The sequence below is a fragment of the Schistocerca serialis genome, chromosome 5, assembly GCF_023864345.2.
Source record: "Schistocerca serialis cubense isolate TAMUIC-IGC-003099 chromosome 5, iqSchSeri2.2, whole genome shotgun sequence".
NCBI classification, from domain to species: Eukaryota; Metazoa; Arthropoda; class Insecta; order Orthoptera; family Acrididae; genus Schistocerca; species Schistocerca serialis.
The window spans coordinates 755,278,297-755,305,803 of record NC_064642.1 but is presented as its reverse complement, the minus strand read 5'-3'; the positions used below and the strand labels follow the sequence as shown (position 1 = coordinate 755,305,803).

The window sequence follows — 27,507 nt, the reverse complement described above, 5'->3', positions numbered from 1 at the left end:
GCCCCTTTACTGAAATTAATGTGAACATATTAGGAAAAATTTTATTTGTCAGAACATTGTAACCAAACACAAGCGATTGACTGCAGCAGGACAATGATAAAAACAAATGACAAATGTCACATTATTACATTCAAGGCAGCAGTGAATAGAAAATTCCATGGCATGCATGAATTATATTTGCAAAAGTTCTGCATAGTCCTTGCTTAATGCTTCGCACACCAAACATAAAGTGTACTTTAAGAAACTACTTCACAGTAATCCTTTTTACACAAATGGAATACTGTTTGAGAAGCCAACATCAAACGTGCAGTTTTGGGACTGACAACACTGACAGTCAATGAAATTCTTGGGTTCCATGCAAGATCTCAGACAAGAAGGTTCTGGACAAAGAACGTGGGGGATGAGAAAAGACCAAGGGCCTCAACACAGATCAAAACAAAGTTGACGCATGCTGGCACACAAGGAGCAACAAGAAAAGAATTTAAAAAATTCAAATCAATAACTTGTTGAACAAATTACAAAATATCTTAAGAAGCTGTCTTATGTAATGTCAGTCAGTGAATTACAGCCATCTATACATCTGCTTGTTGACCTCTCTAACAGCTAAATGGCCAATGATAAATACAAAGCCGAATGCTGAGTTATTCCTTCACAAAATGTTTCACCAAGAAAGATCATAGTATAGATTATAACTCCAGGAAGAATAGTAAATTACGAAATCCTACTTATTGTGTTTATAAACTGTAGTACGGAGAACACTTGATTAAATTTTTAGGTAATCTGGGAGGCATGGAATTCAGTACACACAGGTGCCACCTCTGGCAGCAACAGTGCCTCTAACCTAGCTGTGTACTGAGCCCTTTGATGAGAGATATGGGTGTGTCATTCCATGCTGTTTCAACTTTATGCCAGAGTTAAACAGTTGTATCCAATGGCAAGCCATATCACCTCATATGCCAGGACTGTACGACAATGATGAATGCACCCAGTCTCCGTCGAGACTCTAAACATGGATGTGTCTACTGTAACACTGTATGCAGACCAGGACTTGTCTGAAAAGGTGATGTGGTCCACTCCTGTGTTCAGTTTTTTTCATTGAGTCCACTGCAGTTGGCCCGAGCTTTCTGCTACCACGTGAATGAAAGCTGTAAACATGGGCACTGTGCTGACAACCCATGATACTCCAGATGTCATCACACTGTCCACTGTTTTGACAAAAACATGCTAATTTCTGACTTTAGGTATGTGACGTGAATGTATGATACTGCAAGCCCGAGTAGGCAATATTTGTTCCCTTTTGGGCAGTAGTTGCATGGGGTCACTGAAATCCAAAACGGTGTTGAGCAAGACTCTCCTGTACCCATCAATTCCACATTGAAATGGCAGTCATGGGAGCCTTATCAATGTGAACCACAATACAATGGAACAATTGGTTTTAACTTCTTCTCCCTCAACTTGAATTCTCTTGCCAAATTTATCCTTCTTTTCAGCTCAATGTACAGCTGGAATAACAGCAGCGATAGTCTACAATCCTGTATCACCACTTCTCAAAAACAGATTCTATTTCTCACTCTTTAATTGTTACAACTGCCATTTGGTTTCCATACAAATTGTAGATACCCTTTTAATCACTGTATTTTATCCTTGGTTATGTTCAAAATTTCCACCCAACACTGTCAAAAGCTTTCTATAAATATGCAAATGCTATAAACATAATTTTTCCTTTCTTCAGTCTGCAAATGCTATAAACATAATTTTTCCTTTCTTCAGTCTATCTTCTAAAACTAGTCATAGGGTCAGTATTGCCTCAGGTGTTCCTAGTTTTCCCCAGAACACTAAGTTCTGGACAAAGAATGCTGGTAAAAGCTTCTACCAGATTTTTCCATTTTTCTGCCAATAATTTGTGTCAGTGTTTTGCGACTATGACTTATTAAACTGATGGTTCACACCTGTTGTGGCACATTAAATGACTAGAATGACAAATTGGTGTAGAAATGAAACAGTTTCTATGAGCAGTTTTATACTTTCAAGGCTTTAGATTGGCATCACTGGGATGAGCTCAGCAAAGCTGATGGATAAAAATTGTTAATTTATAAACTTAATATAGCATTTAACAATGGCATGTCAATTTGAAGTTTCCACATTAGATGAACAACCTTTAGTGATCCACTTTTTGCTTCCTAAAGGTGGAAAAAGTGGGTAAAATCTTTTACCGATTGGTTTCAAAGAATGGTGAAAGCAGGGAAATTTTTGTAAATGATTACAACAGTTCAAAAATGGTCACATCTCAGTGACTGACAAGCAACATCCTCCCCAGTCAATTGGAGTGGCAACTCCTTCGTAGTGGCAATATTATCTGTGAAGACTGATGTGTTACAGTTAAACATATAGCAAAAACAGTTGCAGTAAGCATTAGCACAGATCATAACATTACCAGTAACAAACTCAAGTAGAGCAAAAGAAGTGCACTGTAGGTCCTGAGAGGGTTAATGCAACACCACAGGGAAACAAGACTTAAAATGCATACAGACTTGCAAGAACACTATGAAAGAGAGGTGTGCATTTTTCAAACAAAGTTTTAACTTCTGATGAAATTTAGTTTCATTCAGGGAGACATTACATGGAAAAATGTTCAGAAACAATAAGGAGGTCAAAGAATTTATGGACAAGTGGTCCAAACAACCAAACAACAAAACAATGACTTCTTTACATTAGGTATTAAAAAGACCAGTTTATAGTTGGGATAGGCGTATTAATAATGGTGGGGTTATGATAAGAAGTAATAAAAGTCTCATTTTGCAAAAATGCACAGGTGTTTTATCCGGTAGAATACTGCCTCTCCCAAAAATCTCAAGCTGCTCTAAGCTACTTAAGACATTTTATAATATGACAGTATCAAAGAAGAAAGAGCTGCACCTATAATTCTAAGCAAGCATTGGAAAAAAAAAACAGTTTTGTATTCCAGATTAGTTAGCATACCTCAACTTTTGGGCATATTGATATGAACTCCTCTTGTGTATCCGATTTTTTTTCATTAGAACATTCCTTGGAGGGTCCTGGTTCCATTACTGCATCTAAATGACTTTTCTTTTTAGGTGTATTGTAAGGAGAATGGTTATCTGGCATTTTTCTTTTTCCTGTCTTCGTTTTCACTGTTGGCTCATTGGCTTCTAATCCTCTTGCGAGATCTTCAGAAAACGCAAATAAATCTTCCTCATTTCTTTTTTCCTCTTTATCACAAGCAAATGCAAATAAATCACCCTCTTTCCTCTTTTCCTCCTTATCAGAGGCAAATGCAAATAAATCTTCCTCTTTTCTCTTATCCTCTTTATCACAAGCGAATGCAAACAGGTCTTCAGCATCATGTCCTTCATGGGTGCTTATATGTTGTCTTTTTGCTTTAGATGGAGCAAGTTCTTCATCAGATCGCCTTATGAAAGAAAAAAATATTAGTTCCTCGTGTACAAAAATGTTAATTTACACTATATATTTAAACCTTGATACACAAGTGTAAACACAATTGGTATAATTAATTTCTAATGCTCAATATTGCCTATTAGTTTCAATATGGTCTAAATGTGTGGTATATTGTAGCACTAGTATATTTCAAATAATAAAAATTAAATTTCATGTTGTGTCAAGGGTGTCAGGTGTTACCAACCAATTATTAGTTCATTGTTTGCCTAAAGTGTAATTTGGTCATCACTATGGATGGGTATGTGATTGGCAGACCTGTTTTCTTGGCCATTAATGTCAGCATTTCCAACTAGAGCCACTACTCATTCAAGTAGCTCCTTGTTTGTCCTCATGAGTCTGTGTGCAACTCATTCCATTTGTTAAACCAAAGTAACCCCCCACCCCCTATGAACCATGGACCTTGCGTTGGTGGGGAGGCTTGCGTGCCTCAGCTACACAGATAGCCGTTCCGTATGTGCAACCAAAACGGAGGGGTATCTGTTGAGAGGCCAGACAAACGTGTGGTTCCCGAAGAGGGTCAGCAGCCTTTGTAGTAGTTGCAGGGGCACTAGTCTGGATGATTCACTGATCTGACCTTGTAACACTAACCAAAACGGCCTTGCTGTGTTGGTACTGTGAACGGCTGAAAGCAAGGGGAAACTAAAGCTGTAATTTTTCCCAAGGGGATGCAGCTTTACTGTATGGTTAAATGATGATGGCGTCCTCTTGGGTAAAATATTCAGAAGGTAAAATAGTCCCCCATTCAGATCTCCAGGTGGGGACTACTCAGGAGGACGTTGTTAATAGGAGAAAGAAAACTGGCGTTCTACGGATCGGAGCGTGGTATGTCAGATCCCTTAATCGGGAAAGCAGGTTAGAAAATTTAAAAAGGGAAATGGATAGGTTAAAGTTAGATATAGTGGGAATTAGTGAAGTTCAGTGGCAGGAGGAACAAGACTTCTGGTCAGGTGACTACAGGGTTATAAATACAAAATCAAATAGAAGTCATGCAGGAGTAGGTTTAATAATGAATAAAAAAATAGGAATGTGGGTATGCTACTACAAACAGCATAATGTACACATTATTGTGGCCAAGATAGATAGAAGCCCATGTCTACGACATTAGTACAAGTTTATATGCCAACTAGCTTTGCAGATGATGAAGAGATTGATGAAATGTATGATGAGATAAAAGAAATTATTCAGATAGTGAAGGGAGATGAAAATTTAATAGTCATGGGTGACTGGAATTCGATAGTAGGAAAAGGAAGAGAAGGAAATGTAGTAGGTGAATATGGAATGGGGGTAAGGAATGAAAGAGGAAGCTGTTTGGTAGAATTTTGCACAGAGCATAACTTTATAATAGCTAACACTTGGTTCAAGAATCATGAAAGAAAGTTGTACACATGGAAGGAGCCTGGAGATACTGGAAGGTTTCAGATAGATTATTCAATGGTAAGACAGAGATTTAGGAACCAGGTTTTAAATTGTAAGACATTTCCAGGGGCAGATGTGGGCTCTGACCACAATCTATTGGTTATGAACTGTAGATTAAAACTGAAGAAACTGCAAAAAGGTAGGAATTTAAGGAGATGGGACCTGGATAAACTGACAGAACCAGAGGATGTAGAGAGTTTCAGGGAGAGCATTAGGGAACAATTGACAAGAATGGGGGGAAGAAATACAGTAGAAGAAGAATGGGTAGCTTTGAGAGATGAAATAGTGAAGGCAGCAGAGGATCAAATAGATAAAAAGACGAGGGCTAGTAAAAATCTATGGGTATCACAAGATATTGAATTAAATTGATGAAAGGAGAAAATATAAAAATGCAGTAAATGTAGCAGCAAAAAAGGAATACAAACGTCTCAAAAATGAGATCAACAGGAAGTACAAAATGGTTAAGCAGGGATGGCTACAGGAGAAATGTAAGGATGTAGAGGCCTACATCACTAGGAGTAAGATAGATACTGTCTACGTGAAAATTAAAGAGACCTTTGGAGAAAAGAGAACCACTTGTATGAATATCAAGAGCTCAGATGGAAAACCAGTTCTAAGCAAAGAAGGGAAAGCACAAAGGTGGAAGGAGTATATAGAGGGTCTATACAGGGGCGATGTTCTTGAGGTCAATATTCTGTAAATGGAAGAGGACGTAGATGAAGATGAAATGGGAGATATGATACTGTATGAAGAGTTTGACAGAGCACTGAAAGACCTAAGTTGAAGCAAGGTCCCGGGAGTAGACAACATTCCATTAGAGCTACTGATGGCCTTGGGAGAGCCAGCCCTGACAAAACTCTACCATCTGGTGAGCAAGATGTATAAGACAGGTGAAATACCCTCAGACTTCAAGAAAAATATAATAATTCCAATCCCAAAGAAAGCAGGTGTTGACAGATGTGAAAATTACCGAACTATCAGTTTAATAAACCACGGCTGCAAAATACTAACATGAAGTCTTTACAGACGAATGGAAAAACTGGCAGATGCTGACCTCGGGGAAGATCAGTTTGGATTCTGTAGAAATGCTGGGACACGTGAGGCAATACTGACACTACGACTTATCTTAGAAAATAGATTACAGAAAGGAAAACCTATGTTTCTAGCATTTGACAATGTTGACTTGAATACTCTCTTTCAAATTCTGAAGGTGACAGGGGTAAAATACAGGGAGCGAAAGGCTATTTACAATTTGTACAGAAACCAGATGGCAGTTAAAAGAGTTGAGGGGCATGAAAGGGAAGTAGTAGTTGGGAAGGGAGTGACACAGGGTTGTAGCCTATCCCCGATGTTATCCAATCTGTATACTGAGCAAGCAGTAAAGGAAACAAAAGAAAAATTCAGAGTAGGAATTAAAATCCATGGAGAATCAATAAAAACTTTGAGGTTCGCCGATGACATTGCAAAGGACCTGGAACAGCAGCTGAACGGAATGGACTGTGTCTTGAAAGGAGGATATAAGATGAACATCAACAAAAGCAAAACGAGGATAATGGAATGTAGTCGAATTAAACTGTTGTGATGGTGAGGGAATTAGATTAGGAAATGAGACGCTTAAAGTAGTAAATGAGTTTTGCTATTTGGGGAGCAAAATAACTGATGATGGTCGAAGTAGACAGGATATAAAATGTAGACTGGCAATGGCAAGGAAAGCGTTTCTGAAGAAGAGAAATTTGTTAACATTGAGTATAGATTTAAGTGTCAGGAAGTCGTTTCTGAAAATATTTGTATGGAGTGTAGCCATGCATGGGAGTGAAACGTGGACGATAAATAGTTTGGACAAGAAGAGAATAGAAGCTTTCGAAATGTGGTGCTACAGAAGAATGCTAAAGATTAGATGGGTGGATCACATAACTAATGAGGAGGTATTGAACAGAGTTGGGGAGAAGAGAAATTTGTGGCACAACTTGACTAGAAGAAGGGATTGGTTGGTAGGACATATTCTGAGGCATCAAGGGTCACCAATTTAGTATTGGAGGGTAGCATGGAGGGTAAAAATCATAGAGGGGGACCAAGAGATGAATACGCTAAACAGATTCAGAAGGATGTAGTTTGCAGTAGGTACTGGGAGATGAAGAAGCTCGCACAGGATAGAGTAGTACAGAGAGCTGCATCAAACCATTCTCTGGACTGAAGACCACAACAACAACAAACCAAAGTAAAAATTCTTGTCAGTGTTGGGAATTGAACTGAGGTCTTTTACTCAGCAGTCAGACGAGCTGACCACTCAGCTATAAAGGCAGACATTTCAAATAATGCTTTGTTTAAATGGAAGTTTAGTTTGACTTGATTTCATCACTGTCATACACAAAACATTTTGACCACATACTTAATAGCTTGTTTGTCCGTTTTTGGAATGAAATACATCCCTGATTCTGCATACCAGGGATCCAACAGTTTGTTGGTAGGTTTATGGAGGTATGTGGCATTAGATGTCTACACACAGGTCATGTGGTTCACAGAAATAATACGCTGCTGATTTGTGTATGCGGTGATGGCACCCAATAGTGACCCAGATGGGCTCCGTAGGATTTACATCAGGCAAATTTGGTCACCGAGATCTGGACATGAGTTTGCTATAGTGCTCTTCAAACCACTGTAGCACGGTTCTGGCTCTGCGACAAGGCAAATTATACTGCTGAAAGATGACACTGCCATTGGGGATGACATCACGCATGCAGGGATGCAGATGATTCGCAGCTGTCAGTATGTCTTCAATTACAATCACATTTCTCATGCAAGCGCAGGAGAATGTCTCCCATAGCACAATACTGCTCCACTCACCAGCCTTTCCCCACATTTTGAACTGCTATTCACCTCAAGAATGCCATTTGTGGAGATCCAACTAGCATAGCAAAAATGATTCATCTGATCAACGGCTGAATCCCAATGGTCTGATTCCCACTGCAATCATAAGTGATGATGTCATTGGTCAACAGGTAAACAGGTACGGATGGTCTGCTGCAGAGCTCCATGTTTGACAATGTATGATGAATGGTGAGCTCCAAAACACTTGTGTGTGCACCATCATTGTGCTCTTTAGGCAGAGATGCCACAGACCACCATCTATCCTATTTTATAGCGCAGACAAGTCTCCAAACCCCACATACTGTGAAGAGTCATGGATGTCCAGCCATTTAGTACACTGGAATGCAAGTTGTACTCCTGTGGTTGTGGGAGTGGCAACGGTGGGCAGTCCAGGTCTGACTGTGTGGTGGTGGTGCAGTTGGTAGGTGCAGTCAGAGCTGGTTGGTATGCTGAGACATCAAATCCCTTGGAGCGTCAACTGTCATAAGCCGCCGTCTTTGAGTGGCAACCACTTTGGCTGGCATCCAAAAGAGTTTTGTCCAATATGAGTGTGCCCACACAGCTGAACACGACAGAAATCACTTGGTGTGCCAGGTCTGCGGTTCTGTGGGGCCACAACGTGAAAGAGAATATATGGCTGCCGCCCATGGACGAGCTCCTCCGGGCTATGATCATGGACAGAGGTGGTCCTGTAGATGCTCAGAAAAAATGTGAGCTCAGCTGTGGTGGTGGATCAATTTTGAGATCTCATGGGTAAGTTAAGACGTACATTGACAATCTGTCTTTGCAGCTACGGTACAAGAAACAATAGTGCAAATGAGGAAATATCATAAAATAGAAAAATAAAATAAAAAATAAAAAAAACCTTGCAAGCAGAAGTGAGCAAAAATCTTAAGTACTAACATCAATATCTTTTGTAATGAACTGTTTTTAGATGGAGAAAGCATGCCAAGTGTTTCATCAAGACCACTGATGTTATTGCATTTCAGTAAAATGAAACACATTTGGTGACAAAAATAGGCATTTCCTTGGAGTCACAAAACAGATTTAAAATATCTTCACTGATTTCAGAAATAATCTCAGAAAAAAGTAGGCTTCTTGAAAGAAGTGTACAAGGCAGGGAATGATTCTACAAACCAACACTTTAGGTGACCACCAATAAAATGTTGGTTCTATTATGTTCATTATTGTCGGTTATTATCCTCTGTAATATATCTATTATTTTAATGGTATTGTGTGATTTTTCTTTTGAGAAATATATTAGTACATAGTGTACAAACCGCCAGTGACCGGCACAAATTTCCTCTTGTTACTGTCCATACTTTCTGACATATAAACTACTTTTGAAGTGCCAAAATGTACTAGAACAAATAAAATGTCTATAAAATGCCACACTGTATAACATACTTGTAGTGAGACAACTGCAGTTCCTGAAATCCATCACCCATGGCCTCTACTGAGGAGTACTGCAGTCCTGGGTCCAAGGATAAACCATGAAAATCCACTGCATTACACCACACACAAACAGACCCAGCCCGCGGGCAGATCGATGAGACTAGATCTGACGGGCAGGGCCTGAACATTAGTGGGAACTGAATGGCTTCAGACTGGCAGACCCGATCCATTACAGATACCTGCAGAAACAGACTGCGGTTTTGGCCTGTCGCAGAAATCCACTAATGTGGCCAGTTATTCAAGAGTCACAGACAGCATGTCAATGAAATAAGACTGCAGCGATCAATCCATGCAACAGATAACTTGTTCAAATACTCTGAGAACAATAATAATGAGGATAGTCAGCAACTCACCATAAAGATGATTGCTGAGTCACAGATGGGCATGTAGAAAAGACAATCATCTTCTCACAACTAAATTTTCAGCCACAGCTTTTATCAGAAAATGAGAGCACACACACATTCACACAATTACTTAGACACAACACATGTACACTTGACCACTGTCTAAAGGTTGCTGCATCTACAATCTCTGAGAATCAGATCCAAACAAACCACACCTCATGCCTCCTGTTGGCAGCTGCTAGGCTAGTGACAAGAAGTGATGGGAGCACTGACTGCAAGCTGAGGGGAGTGGTAGCAAGGGGAGAAGCAGTAGTAATGAGGGAGTAAGGAAGTGGTGCACAACTCAGCTGCACCCAGCCAGCCATGAAGCATGACACCTCAGTAAACAAACCATTTCATCTACTGAGACAAAACCAAGATTTATCCTGGAACATCCTATCCACAATCTTCTAATTCCTCCCAAAGTGATATTCTGCCACCCACACAATATTTGAAACATCCTGGTCCATCCTTATCTCACGCCTATTCCCAACCATTAGCCACATTAGCCATGCACCTGTGGAAGACCCAGGTACTAGATCTGTCCTATGCACCCACTGTGGACTCACAGTGAAGAAGAACTCCAGAATTTCCTCTCCAACCTCAACTCCTTTGGTTCCGTCAGATTCACCTGGTCCTACCCCAAATCCCATGCCACTTTCCTTGACGTTGACCTCCATCTGTCCAATGGCCAGCTTCACATGTCCATCCACATCAAACCCACCAACAAGCAACAGTACCTCCATTATGACAGCTGCCACCCATTCAACATCAAACGGTCCCTTCCCTACAACCTAGGTCTTCGTGGCAAACGAATCTGCTCCAGTCCGGAATCCCTGAACCATTACACCAACAACCTGATAACTGCTTTCGCAGCCCGCAACTACCCTCCCGACCTGGTACAGAAGCAAATAACCAGAGCCACTTCCTCTTCCCCTCAAACCCAGAACCTCACACAGAAGAACTACAAAAGTGCCCCACTTGTGAAAGAATACTTTCCGGGACTGGATCAGACTCTGAATGTGGCTCTCCAGCAGGGATACGACTTCCTCAAATCCTGCCCTGAAATGAGATCCATCCTTCATGAAATCCTCCCCACTCCACCAAGAGTGTCTTTCCGCCATCCACCTAACCTTCGTAACCCCTTAGTTCATCCCTATGAAATCCCCAAACCACCTTCCCTACCCTCTGGTTCCTACCCTTGTAACCGCCCCCGGTATAAAACCTGTCCCATGCAACCTCCCACCACCACCTACTCCAGTCCTGTAACCCGGAAGGTGTACACGATCAAAGGCAGAGCCACGTGTGAAAGCACCCACATGATTTACCAACTGACCTGCTTACACTGTGACGCATTCTATGTGGGAATGACCAGCAACAAACTGTCCATTCACATGAATGGACACAGGCAGACAGTGTTTGTTGGTAATGAGGATTACCCTGTGGCTAAACATGCCTTGGTGCACAGCCAGCACATCTTGGCACAGTGTTACACCGTCCGGGTTATCTAGATACTTCCCACTAACACCAACCTATCCGAACTCCGGAGATGGGAACTTGCCCTTCAATATATCCTCTCTTCCCGTTATCCATCAGGCCTCAATCTCCGCTAATTTCAAGTTGCCGCCACTCATACCTCACCTGTCATTCAACATCATCTTTGCCTCTGCACTTCCGCCTCGACTGACATCTCTGCCCAAACTCTTTGCCTTTGAATATGTCTGCTTGTGTCTGTATATGTGTGGATGGATATGTGTGTGTGTGTGTGTGCGAGTGTATACCCGTCCTTTTTTCCCCCTAAGGTAAGTCTTTCTGCTCCCGGGATTGGAATGACTCCTTACCCTCTCCCTTAAAACCCACATCCTTTCGTCTTTCCCTCTCCTTCCCTCTTTCCTGACGAAGCAACCGTGGGTTGCGAAAAATATATATAAAAAAATAGAGGGAAACATTCCACGTGGGAAAAATATATCTAAAAACACAGATGATGTGACTTACCGAACAAAAGTGCTGGCAGGTCGATAGACACACAAACATACACACAAAATTCAAGCTTTCGCAACCCACGGTTGCTTCATCAAGAAAGACGGAAGGAGGGGGAAAGATGAAAGGATGTGGGTTTTAAGGGAGAGGGTAAGGAGTCATCCCAATCCCGGGAGCGGAAAGACTTACCTTAGGGGGAAAAAAAGGACAGGTATAGACTTGCACACGCACACATATCCATCCGCACATATACAGACACAAGCATATGTCTGCTTGGATCCCAAAAACGTGCCCGCAAAATCGACATAGATGCAATCCCAGGGCCGGCGAGGCACAGGCCAGGGTGCAAACGACTGAGGGGGGCTTGCCTGGTGACGCGCACAGACAGTACAGCCACGGACCAGGCGCTCAATATCGCCATCGATGGCGGGCCAATACACATGCCGGCGAGCCAAAACTTTTATACAGGACATACCCCAGTGCCCGCGGTGTAACATACTGAGCACCCGAAGCCGCAATTCCGGAGGGATGACTATCCGGTGGGCATCTGACTCCGTGGCCAACAGAAGGACATAGAGCCTGTGGGACAGGTGGCGCCAGGGGCTGAAATCGGACTGCATCCGATGAGTAACATAGGACGGCCACTTGTGGACCACGTAGTTAAGAACCTGCCGCAAGACAGGGTCGCGGCAGGTAGCCGCAGCAACGTCAGCAGTCATAAGAGGAAGACCGTCCAGCACATCCCGGTGGGCGGAATCAATGTGAAAGCAGATGACCTCCTGTTGGTCAAAGGCAGGATCGGGGCCCGCTGGGAGACGTGACAAAGCGTCTGCATTAGCAGGATGGGCGGTGGTCTTATACCGGATGGTGTAAGTGTAATTACGTAGAAACAATGCCCTGCGCTGGAGACGCTGAGCCGTCCGCTCGGGAAGGTGAGAGTGGGGCCTGGAAAGTATAACCAAGGTTTTATGGTCCATCAGGAGGGTGAACTTTGCCCCAAAGAGATAGGAATGAAATTTTTGGATGGCGAACACTATCGCCAGGGCCTCCTTTTAAATCTGGGAGTAGTTCCGCTGCGCCGGGGTCAACGTCTTAGAGGCATAAGTGATGGGCTGTTCACAGCCATTGGCATCCCGGTGCACAAGGACGGCCCCAATGCCGTATGCTGAGGCATCAGCTGCCACAACGAAGGGGCGGTCCGGAGAGAAGGGAGTAAGGCAAGGGGCGGACTTCAGCATTGCCTTTAAATGGAGAAAGGCCTGGTCACAGGCAGGAGTCCAAACAAAATGTACCCCTTTGTGACGCAAGTGATTGAGGGGTTGAGCAACGGTGGCAGCCTGGGGCAAGAACTTTAAGTAATAAGTAACCCTGCCCAGAAACACCTGCAGTTCCGATAAGTCCTTGGGATGAGGAAGGGCCTCAATGGCAGCGACATTACGACCTAAAGGGCGAATGCCATCTTTGCTAAGCCAGTGGCCCAAGTATTCCACTTCCGGTTGAAAAACACAACACTTGTCCAGCCGACAGCGGAGACCAGCAGACTGCAGAGTGTGAAATAAGGCGCTGAGGTTTTGCAAATGTTCCTGGCGGGAACACCCAGTGACCAAGATGTCATCCAGATAATTCACACATGCAGGGATAGGCTGGGTAAGCTGCTCCAGGAATCGCTGGAAAATGGCCGGTACCGAAGAGACACCAAAGGGAAGGAGCTTGTACTTATACAATCCGAAAGGCGTGTTGATAACCATGATGTTCTGAGATTCGGCATCCAAGGGCAACTGGTGGTATGCCTCAGCGAGGTCGATCTTGGAAAAATACTCTCCCCCGGCAAGCTTGGCAAGAAAGTCTTCCTGTTGGGGAATGGGGTAAGTGTCAACGAGGGACTGAGCATTGACTGTAGCGCCGAAGTCCCCACACAGCCGAAGGGACCCATTGGGTTTCCGTATGACCACCAGTGATGTCGCCCATGTACTATAGGTTACAGGTTCCAGCATGCCAGTGGCCTGGAGCCGATCAGGTTCCTGCTTGACTGCTGGCTGTAAGGCCACCGAAAGGGGCCGGACCCAGAAAAAGCGAGGCTGTGTATCCGGCCGGAGGGTGATGTGCACCTGAAAGCTGGAAGCACATCCGAGATCCGGTGCAAATGACGACGCAAAAGCGGAGCACAAATCGTCCAAGTCCTGAAAGGGAACAGCCATGGAAACGACCTTAACTTCGACAGAAATTGAAAAGCCAAACAGTTGAAATGCATCCAGGCCAAAAATATTCGAAGCCGACAGATGGTCGACGACAAAGAGGGTAAGGAGCCGCGGAACATGCTTGTATGTCGCCTGGACGACGAACTGCCCACGAACGGGAATGGAACCGTCGCCATAGGTGACCAAACGGCGAGAGGGAGGCGACAACGCAAGAGAGCCCAGCTGTGTATATGTCGCCATATTAATCAGGGAGACGGTGGCCCCAGTGTCGACCTGAAAACTGACATCCTCAGTGAAAATGCGGAGCATGAGGAAAAGCTTCCTCGCTGATGGGTCATCCTGTGGGACGACCGATTGCAGAGCGTGGATGGTATCTTGAGGCCCAGGAGGGGCAGGAATGGATAAAGTCGAGCAACTACGACAAACCGATTGGATGTGGCCCTCCTTGTTATACAGCATGCACTATTTCCAGCGGTGGGGACAATCCGCCCGTGAATGGGCAGTAAAGCACTGTGGGCAAGGCGGAAGTGGGCCGTGCGACCGGCGGGGAGGGGCGACCGAAGGTGCCGATGCCATAGAGACGTCGGAATACGAAGAGTCCCGATGGTGCTGGCCCCTGTCGGCCGGGTCATGTTGACATCGTGAGGGCGGAACCCACCGGGATGCCACGATTGCTGCCACCTGCGGTCACGCCATAAGACACTCATTAGCTGCTTGAGCAATTTCTAAGGAGTGGGCAATGCGGAGAATGTTTTCCAAGGAGGGGTTGTCGAGTTTCAATGCCGCAGTACGGACCTCAGGATCTAGAGCCAGCTGAATCACCACATCCTGAATCAGGGAGTCCGCATACGAAGCCTTACACTGCTGACTGGTGCAAGTAAAATCGCATCAACCGGCTGAGACCCTGCAAGTCTGTGACCAAGGAACGATATCATTGACCAGGCCGTTTATGGTACTGGTGGAACTCCAGCCAAGAGGCGACTACATGGTAGCATTGGAAATAATAGTTCGTCAGCAAAAGGCAGATCTCCTGGAAAGAGAGAGCCACAGGATCGGACAACGGTGCCAACTTGCAGAGAAGAAAGAATGTGTCCGGAGAGGTCCAAGACAAAAACAACAACCGCTGCAAGGAGTCGTCCATGACTTGAAAAGCCGTGAAATGTTGTTTCAGCCTATGTAAGTAGGTTTCCCAGTCCTCTTTAGCATCATTAAAGGGTGGAAACGACGGCGGACGTGGGAAAGCATCAGACACCCGAGGACCCTGAAGCTGGTGCGGTAACGCGTCCCGGGCACCAACTTTGTCTGTTAGCAACTGCAGTGACTTTTGTAAGATGTCTAACTGGAGCTGCTGCTGCTGCATGAGCTGCTGCTGTTGCTCCAGCAGACAGACCAACTTCGCCTCCATACCAAGAACGACCACCATTTACCTCGTCGCCAAAATGTTGTAACTGTGACCAGGATAGTCGTGGGGTAGCACTGACGAAAGGCGCGGCGGGACCCGCGGAGAGGCCCACGAACAACAACACAACGGAAAAGGACGGACACGACCAACGTAGGACAGAACGAATACGACAAGACCGAACAACAGAGTCACAAGGAAACAAACTCGTACACAAACCAGGAAGAAAGCAGCCTAGCACAATCAAGGTGTAAACCGATGTAAGCGAGATAAGACTGACTGGCAGAGTGAGTGGCCGGCGCTTAAGTACGCTCTCGGGGGCGCCGCTATTGGCCGCTGGGACCACGTGTTCCACTGTGGCGCCCCCACACTAAAAGTGGGCCAGGAGGCGAGTGCCGCCAAAGCATGCGGCGCGATGGTGTAGAGACCTCTATGGGTCTTCGACGTCCATGACGTCTGGCGTGGATTCAAATTCTGCAGCACGCGGTACCAGAGTTGGTGACTGCACTGTGCTCATAAGGTGGAGTCCCCAACAATCAATCTTTCCTTCTCAATTGGAAATATCAGTTTGCAACCCAACTTGAAAATCTTTCCAACAGAAAACATGACATTGAACCTTACCTTGAAAAGTTCTGACCAGCATCCCAACTTGATCCACCATCACTACCTCAGAATCATCCCTTCCAAGAATTCCTCATATCCAGTATTGCTTCACAACCTTTCCTCAGGTCCCTACAACATGACCCTATCCTCTCCTCTGCAGAACCCTAGACTCTAAATTCCCTAAAAGCTGATGCCTCCATCATTATCCTCCCATCAGACAAAGGATCTACCACTATGGTACTTTTGAGAGACAGGAGAATGTTAGTGGTCTATGCCAGCTGCCCGACAACTCTACTTACAGCATCTGCCATCAAGATCCCATACCAGTGATTCAAAGTGACCTGCAGCCCATCCTAAAAACCCCAGGCCCCTCACAAGGACTTAATCTCAATCCATAGAACTTCTTACCCCACCCAAATCATACACCCCCCACCTTTTACCTTCTTCCTACGATCCACAAACCCAATCATCCTGGCCGTCCTATACTTGCTGGCTTCAAAGCACCCACCAAATGTATGTTTGCCTTAGTTGATCCAACACCTGCAACCCATAGTACAAAGACCTTCCTCTTATATTAAAGATACCAACCATTTCCTTGATCATCTGAAATCCATGACTGTCCCACTCCCACCAGACAGCTTGCTTGTCACCATTGATGCCATCTCTCTCCATACCAACGTCCCCCAAGTAAATGGTCTGCCTGGTGCTGAACATTTCCTCAGTCAACACTCACCTGATTCCAAGCCTATGACATCCTTCTTGCTCACTTTAATCAACTTTATATTTACCAACAATTACTTCACCTTTGAGGGGCAGACATACAAAAATATCAAGAGTACGGCCATGGGAACAAGGATGGTTCCTTCCTATGCCAACTTTTTCATGGGCCCCTTGGAGGGGGCTTTCCTGAGATCCATAAACCTTCAGCCCCTGGTTTGGTTCAGGTACATTGATGACGTCTTTGCTGTATGGACTCATGGTGAGGCCGACCTGTTAAAATTCCTGGAATTTCTACATACCTTCTCCCAATTAAATTTCACATGGTCCTATTCCGAATCCCGTGCCACTTTCCTTGATGTTGATCTGATCCTCATCGAAGGCCAGCTCCACACTTTTGAACACCTCAAACCTACTAATAAAAAACAGTATTTACAGTTTGACAGCTGCCATTTTTTTCCATGTCAAACATTCCCTCCCACACAGCCTTGGCATTTGAGGCAAACATATGTGTTCTAATACAGACTCTTTACAGCAATACAACACCACTCTCACTTCAGCCTTCACTGGACATAATTATCCCAACAGCCTAGTTCAAAAGCAGATTTCCTGGGCCATCACATCCAATCCTGGTACTGCTGATCCTTCCAAAAAAAAAACCTTTGGAGCACATTGGAGCACACCACTTGTCATCCAGTATTACCCTGGTCTTGAATGTATCAATCAGCTACTTCGACAAGGCCATGACTTCCTAAAATTGTGCCCTGAAACGAGATGCATTCTGTCTGAGATTTTGCTCACCACACCTAGAATAGCTTTCTGTCACCCTCCAATCTCCGCAAAACATTCTTGCCAGCGTATGCTCCTTCTGCACCCATCTTTCTGCCCTATGGCTCCTACACCTGTGACTGTACCCACTGCAAGACTTGCCCAATGCACCCTCCCACCACCACCTATTCCAGCCCCGTAACTGGCAAAACATATACTATCAAAGGGAAAGCCACCTGCAAAACAACATGTCATATTCCAGCTATCTTGTAAACACTATTTGGCCTTTTACATCGGCATGACTACTATCCAGTTATCAGTGAGGACGAATGGGCATAGGCAGAGGGTGTATACAGGCAACACACAATATTCTATTGCAAAGCATGGCGTACAACATGACAGTCATGACCTTGGTGCCTGTCTCACCACACGCGCCATCTGGATTCTTCCCCCAGACACTAGTTCCTCAGAACTCCACAGTTGGGAACTAGCATTACAACATGTCCTTGGTTCTTGCCACCCGTCATTCCATTTCAGTTTTCTACATCTTTCATTCTCTGACTCTTCTGTTTTTCGCCGTTCCCCCTCCCATCTCTTTTACATATAATGCACTTAGCTATTCACTCTTATTAACTCATGCACGATGTTTTAGTAGTAATCTCTGTCTAGCTTATTAGCCAGTCTTCCACCTTTAAGCTCTCAGGTTTTCAAATCCCATCTGGAGCAGTCCCCAACAATCAGTCTTTCCTTCTCATCCTGCCTGGTAAGTCCCCCCTGACCTGGGGTTCTGGGTGACTTTTCTGAACTGCACCCCTTTCCCTAAACCTCTCCAGCCCTTTTCCTTCAGCCCTCTTCCTTCCCTTTCAACTCTTCTGCCAGAAGAAGGAGCCAATGGCTCTGAAAGCTTGTAATAGTTAAATCCTTTTGTGTGTGCGTGTGCGTGTGTGTGTGTGTGTGTGTGTGTGTGTGTGAGTGTGGTCCCCTGATACAACCTTTTTATCTATCTGTTTACATTATATTATCAATAATTGATTGTTTTTGTTGTTGTATTAATATACTGGGGTGCAGGAACATCAGTGACACATGTATAATAATTTTATGCAAAACTACTGAATAACAGCCATTTCATTAATGAGTATTTTCCATTGTTCACTACGGCTGAGATATTTTAGTTCTGCATAAATTTTTACATACATAATTTTTTCCCTACTAAAGATGTGTGTGAATACGAAAACTTAACATACCTCTTGGAGTGCCTGGGCAAAGGCTTCACTTTGTTTGACAATGGTGAATCCTTTCCTCTTTCTTGCAGTCTTGCGTGTGGTTCTACAAATAGTACTTGCTTTGGAGGTGTAATGTCCATTGAGCCTGTATTTTGATGTTCATCATTCTCAAATCTTTGTGCCACTCCTGAAGTACTTTCACAATCTTTGTCACTTGTTCCACTTGCTGGTATTATTTTCTTTCTTTCAAATAGGTTACTAGAAGATGCTTTAATTTTACCACAAAGTGCTTCTGCTTCTTGTGTGTCCAGTGCCAATACTGGTTCAGAAGAGTCTTGGATCACTGTTCCCTTACATCCTTGTAATAGTTTAGATGCAAAGCTGAATGCTGGATTGCAATATTTCTCCAGTGAGCAATGTAAAATAGCTAAGCCAATTTCACTCACAGGTATAAGTCTCCTAGATGATGCCTGCAGATAGTCTGAAGATCAGATATGATAAACATTACTTATATTTGTAACTTTAAGTGTCCTGAAAGACATAAATCATCTAATAAACTACATATTATACTTTCAAATAGTTATGCAGTATATCACTGCAGTTATTACATATCAAGGAATATTTTCAGCACAAAAGAGCGAAAAAAGAAATATGTTAATAAATTTGTAGGTACTTATGTAGTCAGCATAAAAGCTGGGCATTTGTGATGACTGGGAACTTCGATCAGCAACCTGCATAACAATTACATCTGGTGAAATGAGCTCCTGTTTTGATACTCTTGTGTCCTCTATACAAACTGGAGTTCCACCTAGAAAGAAAATGAGGCTGATGTTTACTGAACATGCTGTAAATATTTATACTATACAAACTGAAGGAGGAGAATGTACTGTGTTCTTGAACTTTTATCTAGCCTAATACTGTGCCAACGCTATTCTCCACTATGACAACCTGGCTACTCAAAGGTGCTGGCCGCGTGGTACTTGTTTCTGTTGTATGTGCCTGTGAAATGTGATCCAGTAAACTCTTTTTTGAAAAAGACTTGCACAACTGGCAATGAGAAAAGTTCTACAAAATGTGTGTTTCGTGGGCACTGAACTGCTACAATTCCTCCAGTCACATAAATACATACATAATGAGCAGGCAGCACTGCTTCAAAAACAAGTGGACCACTAGAAAAAGCATTACCAACGGCAGCCTCAATTAATGTAAACACTGCACACCACAACAATTCTGGCAGCATTGCTGGCACATCTGTCTTTCAATGTATCAAAGGAAGTTTGGTAATCATATGTGTTTCCGGTGCTACAGTTCACAGTTTTTCAGGTGTTGGATGACCGCTGCAAGGTTTTATGTTCCTGTACAAGGTGCCCCCAGACCCTGAATGCAAGACATTTTTATTATTTAAATTTTACAACGGGGCCACCTTTTCATCCTTCACCTTTCAGCTGATGTGCCAACAATTGGGCAGTCAACACTAGAATAGGCCAAATCATTATCAGCAACACTGCCCTGTCAATCAAACTGTGCAGTATGATCACCTGACTTCTGAGACTGGGGGCTCTCAGAGCCATGGCAAAAACATTCCTCTCTTCTGTTCCAAGTTGCTGCTTAGTGCAGACACTAAATGGCTTAGTTTCTTTACCTTGGAATTTGCCCTTCATCTCCGAGATACCAGAGTTATCTCCCCTTGCGCCCATGCCAATCCTCACCATGTAATTTCCATGACCAAATAAACTGATACAATTTCTTTTTCTAAAGCTGAGTGCAGTATATAAATTACAGAGTACTTCTGTCCAGTCTTGGCTACACCCTTGATGGGGTGCATGAATGTTTTTGGTTTTGAGGTGCCACCTACAAATTACTAAGACATGAGCAGATGTGTGAAACCATTATGCAGGGCCATCTGGTCCTGTGCTGTGACATGAAAGTTGAGTGCTTAGTGCAGTCAGTCCAGGCTGCCTGCTGCAGTCTATCTCTTCAAACAGAGAGACAAACTCTACGTCCAGTCTTATGGCACAGGTACATTGACAACTTAAAATAAAGAAGCGAAGGACTATGCCAATTTATCCTAATAGTAATGGCAGGGCTGAAAGCGTTGATAAAGCTGTTGTTCAAATGTTGTCTTATTATGTGAACTTTTGCACTCAGGCTAGGATAGACTATTGCCATTTCTAATTTTGTCCCACAAAACCATGATGCAGGAAGCAACTGGGTTGCATCCCTTTGAGTTGGTTTATGATCACCCAATGCACTTCCCATTTGAAATCGAGAAATTGCAACCAGGAATGAAGTCCAGTGAAGTGAAGTCACTGGCTAAAATATTAAAGATTATTTGGAAGAGAGTTCAGCAGAAAAATGCAGATTTGTCACAGAGACAACAGCTCCATCATCCAAATAATGCAATTCCAAATTGCAGCTCCTAGATTGGAAGATTATAGTTCAATCTGATCAATTAACCAAGTATCAAGGCAGCAATATGCCATCTCCTGTAGTGGATCTAGCAAAACTCAGATAGAAAATAATGGAAACTCCACATAGGAATATCAATAATGTAGAAAAAGATAGATTGCTACTTACCATAAAGAAGATATGTTACGTTGCAGACAGGCACAATTAGAAGAAACTTACCTAAAGCTTTCGGCCACAGCCTTTATCAGCAAAAGAGAAACATGCATCATTCATACACACAAGCAAGCACATCTCATGCAAACATGACCGAAAATTCTAGAAGCTACACTAGGGCTATTGGAATTGGCGGTTGTGCGTGCATGACGTGTGCTTGCTTGTGTATATGAATGGCAGGTGTTTCTCTTTTGCTGATGAAGGCTGTGACCCAAAGCTTTATGTACGTGTCTTTTAATTGTGTCTAGCTGCAACTTAATGTGTCTTCTCTACAGTAAGTAGCAATCTATCTTTTTCCACATTGTTAAAACTCAGAAAGAACCATTCAAGACAAAAGCCAATGCTCACTAAAACTGTTACACTGCAAATGACAATGACCACTACAACTCATGTTCTGCCCATCTGTACAATTTATGGTCTAGGGATTAGGAATAAATTTTATCTTATATCTGAGGTGGGAGATAGTGTAAGTGTTTCCTATGTCATTCTATTGTTCAGCCATACTGATGATTCTGTTGTGTGTTTTCACCCCATCAGGCCCCTGATAAGGTAGAATATTTTGTGTAAGTGTAGCATTTGTGTCATTCCTGTAAAGTTACCTCTGTGTCTTATAGGTTTTATGCATATTAGTTTGATATTATTACTTGCAGACAGAACTACTTCCCCACTAGATTGTTGCTATGAGCAACAGCCTGTTCGTTGTGGACGTCTGACCTTTGTTAAACAGCAACACAGCTGATGCCTCTTCTCCACTGCGAGCCACTCTGTGTTCTAATGTGGCTGTAACTTGATTCAATAGGATTAACAGACCCCAGATGTCACTACCTTTGCATCTGTGTGTTACACACTCCCAGTTATCCCAAAATTAACCAGTATGTATTTTTAGCCACCTTTCACTCTTTTAGTTATTGCTCCCTATTTAATTATCTGCATCTACTATCAGATGGTTTTGTCACTGTTCGCATTATTTCACTATGTTGATGCTTTGTCGTTGCATTGTTTTCACTGTTGTCTGATATGGCAAAATTATGTTCAAAGTTTACAAAATTTGAAAACTTGCATTAGAAAAATGGTGATCACAAGCCAGTATCTTGGAGAAGGCTACCATGTTGTTTTGAAGGAGTATGCAGAAATAAAATTCAACTCCCCAACAAATCTGAGCACATATTGTTCAACTGCCACAGCATAAGCACAACCCAGCACTCCACCACATGTCATGCCTCCAAGCAGACAAAGGCAGTGCAATTCAGCGTCATTATTTACACCTGAATGACATAATTCAACATCTCCTGTAGACTCCATTTCTGCTTTAAACATTCTGAAGACAGTTTGTCTCACACGCAACAAATTCAATTGGTTCCTGACTAACAGTTGAATTATCACAACAAATATACGCTGTTCCAGTCCTCATTATGGTTTCACTTTGTGTTCCAATTGGAATTTCACTCCACATATATACCGAGCATCGCTGCATAATAGTGGACTTCTATATAAAGCATTCCACTGCTATAATCGGGGACCTGAATTTTGCCAAACAACTAAAAGAAACTCTGGATGTCACAACTCAACTGAAGCATTCCTCTTATTCATTCCAGAATTTAACTTCTCCCCCAGGACACATCCTGCCTTATCAGTTCTTCTGGGCACTAACGACACTGACTAATCATGTTCCTTGACCAATTTCCACTGCAAAAGTTAATGATGGCTTATTTTTCTACTGTTGTGAACTGCAATTTTGTAACATTACCCAGGATTGTTGTCTTTAAATAAAACTGTGCTTGTTTTGTATTTTGTAATGATTTGAGAATTTCCACATAAATTCTGGAACCACTTGACCTTCTGCCGCCTCAAACACGTGATGTTTCAGAGATAAGTGTGAGAGAATGAGGGCTATTTACTGCACAACACACGTCTGTGTGTGCAGGATGGACATTTATCATGGAAAGACAAGAGTTGCGTCAGACGAGCGATGCCAACAAGTGTTTGCTGCTCGCGCCATAGAACATGTATGGAGGATGCAAGGAGTAACTACGTATTATTCCTTGGCGGTCAAATAACTGTAATTGTTATAGAAAATTCAAACATGATGTGTCTAGAGACTCTTACTTAATATTGGTGTTAGACTTGCTAGAAGCAAGACCAGTTTTTGAATTTTTGAGTGGTTCCAAAACGAAACTCGTTTGTACATGTTAATTAAGTGTTTCTAAAGTTCAAACTATGAGTGAAATATGAGAAGATGGACATATTTATATGTGGAATGCAAGAATGTTATTCTACATAGTTAACTACACCATTAATTGGTGAAAACATAAAGTTTGTATATGTACTGCACATGTTCTATCGTCAAAAGAGCGTTAGAACGTGGGGTCCGAAGTGATCAGGACTTGAAGAAAGGGGAATTTTCAAACGAAATCAAGATAAAAGGATATTGTGAGTTGCCACAGCAACTATTAGTAACAAGACAGGGAAATTGTTTCGCAGAGCTGGATTCTGCATAAACGGTAAAAAGGGTTGAAAATTAATAAATACCATACAAGAAAAAATGCAGGGAAAATGTCAACAGTTTAGACAAAAAAGAGTTATGACGAGATCTATTCGACGATGAAGATTCAGTGTGGAGAGTAAGCAGCCCTCACGCACATCGCGGGGGCGTGGACCCCATAACCAGCAACGGATGCCAATGGCACCAGCAGCTGCTCACTGGTGCTGACTACAAATCCGTTCACTGACACCAACGCTGAAACCAACATTTGACGCTGCTGGCACCCGTGTTGTTCACTGGTGCTGATTCCACTCCTGCTCACCGACGCAGCCTAAAACTCTATGCTGGTTGAGCGAAAGACAATTATTTGAGTATGAAGTTAAGGATACTGTCCAAAATAGACTGTTGGTAAAGTTGTTATACTCAGAAGTGATTTTTTAAAATGATAACGTGATCTAAAAGTAAGAAAAATATAGATAATACTCAAAAAACTGGGGAAACATCGGAACCAGCCATGGCCATGACAGTGACAAAAGAAATGCCGGACTGGACTGAGGTAGCAAATTTAATTAAAGTCTTAAATTAGACAGCCAAAGAACAGAGTCAAATTCTCAAATTGCAACTTTAAGGGAAAAATTAGATGCACAAAGTAAAGAATTCACAGCTCAAAATACTTCTTCAAGAAAAGAACTAAATATAACTCTAAATGCTCAGTCTTAAATTAGATTCAGTGAACACTCAATTAAATAATAAACTGGATGTTCAGAATGAGACTTCAGGGTTGTTAAGTGCTAGAATAGATGAAAAAAGTAAAGAATAAAGTCAGTTATGTGAAGGCATGGGAAATTTGAAGACTGAATTTGATGTTTTAATTACTAAAGTAGAGAATTTTAAAAAAGATCTCAGAGAGGAGTTATCTAGTTCGTTAAGTAGTCACGTAAACCAACTGTTCACTGACCTGAGTCAACACAGAGTAACCAACTTCAGGACTTAGTTAAAAAGTTAGAATGTGAAACTGAAGATAAATATAATAATGTAGAATCTGAATTTAGTGAATAATTAAAATTTTGTTAAAATGTATGTAATGTTACATTTAATTCCTTAATACAGGAAATGAATACTTTGAAAGAGAGCACAGATCGACCCAAGGAAGTAATGTCGATTATTCAGTCGAAAATCCCAGATGTTACTACACGTGTTGTTATTTCACGAGTAGATAATATAGGGCAAAGTTTTAAAGGAAAAATAGCCAACTTTGACATTATAAATGTATGTAGTTTGGCAGAACCATCTGAACTAATTAGAGATCGAGAAGTTACCGAGAGTATAATCTCCGGAAACATGGATGCTTTTTCGAAACTTAATGATGCTAGCAAGGTTATGGATGACTTGTGTGAAGAATTCAAACTTGTTCATGACATAGTAGAAAACAGAATAACTTTACCTAATGTTGTGTTTCCTAGTGAAGTGGTAATTGTTTTGCTGTGGGGAGACCTACACATAAAATTTAATAAGGAGTACTGGTCTGCACTTGCTCAAGTGAAGTTAATATCAGATCCATGGGATCCGGGTGGAGTTATATTTATTCTCCAGGGATGTTAACATTCTGTGTTAACGGGCGGAGTGACGACCGTCGGATCCCGAGTTGTTTTTGTGTTTCTTCTGTACTATTTTTCCTGCACTGAATTCCCTTCAAATCTTAAACTATTCTGTTATCTATTAATGAATTCTTAAGCTATCCGATAATTTTAGCACATAGAAAACTGGATATGGTAGAAAAATAATAGACTTAAGGGAATCATGGATAAACAGTGATCCCTAGACATGAAATGAAATGAATAGAACATAGTTAATGGAAAAATAATATCATGGTACTATTCAAACAGAGTGATATCGAGACAACATAAACTGAACAGAGTATTTTATGTATGTATAAAATATATTGTAAAGTGATTAACTAAACAACTATTTGATTGTAGTGTATAATTGTCTATTTTTATAGAATATTTTATACCTTTTATGAGATCTGATGTAAAGGGGAGGGTTTATAGTAGTTTTTGAAGGGGTGGGTAGTGTAAGTACAAACATGGCTAACACAGAACACACACCACACCTTCCAAACAACCCTCAAAGACAAGTGTGACTGATTCTTCACCATTTGCCATTCCAGAGGTGTTGCTAAGATGTTTCTTCGGGGACTTCAAAGGCGAAGGTGAGAAAGTCCATTCTGTAGGATACGATTAACACCATATCTCCTCCGGCTTCTCACTCAATTACCAGTGAAGTAGGGATCCTGGGGAAAGGGGGGTGGGAAGGGTTTCCTGTCTTTGGGGCTATCTTCTTTCTCTTCTTCGATCTTAGCAACTGTTTCTACTTTTTCCTTTCTTACTTCTCATTCGAGGACCTACCTATCTTTTCCTCTTTCCATATTCATATACTTATATCGCAGAAGTCCTTCTCATTTTCTGTGATTTCCAATAACCTACAACTTATTTTATGTAAGTAGGTCAAAGAATCAGGCTACACACACACACACACACACACACACACACACACACACACACACACACACACACACACACACAAAAATAAATAAATAAAAAAATATGATTACACAAACAATGATATTACACATAAAAAGGGGAGAACTGTCAAGCATTGTAGGGGGACAGGAATGTCGTACATCGGGAAAGGATGCACACATTGTCGTTTACTGTGAGGGTTCTACATCGCACATATGGTTATATAGGGACATTTTAGGGCAATATGCACACATTGTCGTTTACTATAACGGTTCTACATTGTCTAGGTACGTGAAAGAAACTTATATATAAAAAAAGAACAATGACAATTCCATATCGCATATATATATATATATATATATATATATATATATATATATATATATATATAAACAGGAATTAATGAGCATAAGCCAGGGAGGAACTAATTGTGATAGTTACTGTAGGATAGTGTGACAAGTATAACATAAGTAAATGTATAATATATTGAATAGTGTATATAAATGTGGTGTCTATTGGAAGCTTAGAAGTGGAAGAGAAGTGGAGTATTAGCAAGTGAGTGTTAAGTGTGAAGCAGACTTTATTTTCCAGAGGATATTTAATTATAGTGTACATGAAGATGTATACTTGGAAAATGGACCATGAGTCCTACTCAGGAAGGATAAAGGGGTGGGGGGCACACCCAGCATTTATTGGATATAAAAGGCAGACCTATACTGTGCGGACAGGGGCACCAAGAAGGGGACTGACCTGTACCATAGGCGAATAGAAATTAAGAGGGGTGTACCTACCAAACTGGAAGGAGGAAATGCACTCGTAGGGTCAAACCATATGTGAGGTAAAGACACTAATCCGAGGGGAAAAGGACAGTATCATGATAGAAGTCACACATTTTGTAGGAATTATTCTGGTAAGTATGGATTCTATATGCCACTAGCATTATTAGGTTTTATGAATGTCGGAAAGAACACGTTCATTTTTCCCTGAGTCCATCCAGATTGCAGATGGCGATGAATAACGATACTAGTGGGTACTGAGGAAAAAATAGTACAAAAAAGTAGAATAAAGGATGAAAAATTTAAGTGTCCATGACAGCTGGAATTTACGATTGGAAAAAGAGCAGAAAACAGAAATTTTGGTCCTCTTGATTTTTAGATATTGAAAGAGCTAACTCCAGCGTGGATTAAAAGGTTCATGTTTTATAATTGTAGTAGAATGGAAAAAAATAATGACCAAGTAATAAGAACAAGAGTATTTACGATTATTAATAAAAAAAGATGTACTGTTGAAAAATGAAGTGTTATCCTTTGTGATATAAATGTACATAGTAATTACGTATAAAATATCGCGTGTTCAATCTAAGGAGGAGGATATGTAGTGATTTGAGAATTTCC

At 42.1% G+C, this 27,507-nt stretch overlaps 1 protein-coding gene across 1 annotated transcript in view; it reads right to left on the bottom strand.

Annotated features, from left to right (window-relative positions):
- The window catches only part of LOC126481225 (nibrin), a 157,948-nt gene that overhangs the window by 34,712 nt on the left and 95,729 nt on the right, over positions 1 to 27,507 (bottom strand). Inside the window, exons 6-8 of the mRNA XM_050104831.1 lie at positions 19,161 to 19,295; positions 18,509 to 18,968; positions 2,980 to 3,430 (exon numbers count right to left, since the gene is read on the bottom strand). Coding sequence (XP_049960788.1) covers positions 2,980 to 3,430; positions 18,509 to 18,968; positions 19,161 to 19,295 — 1,046 coding nt within the window. The remainder of the gene's footprint in view (positions 1 to 2,979; positions 3,431 to 18,508; positions 18,969 to 19,160; positions 19,296 to 27,507) is intronic.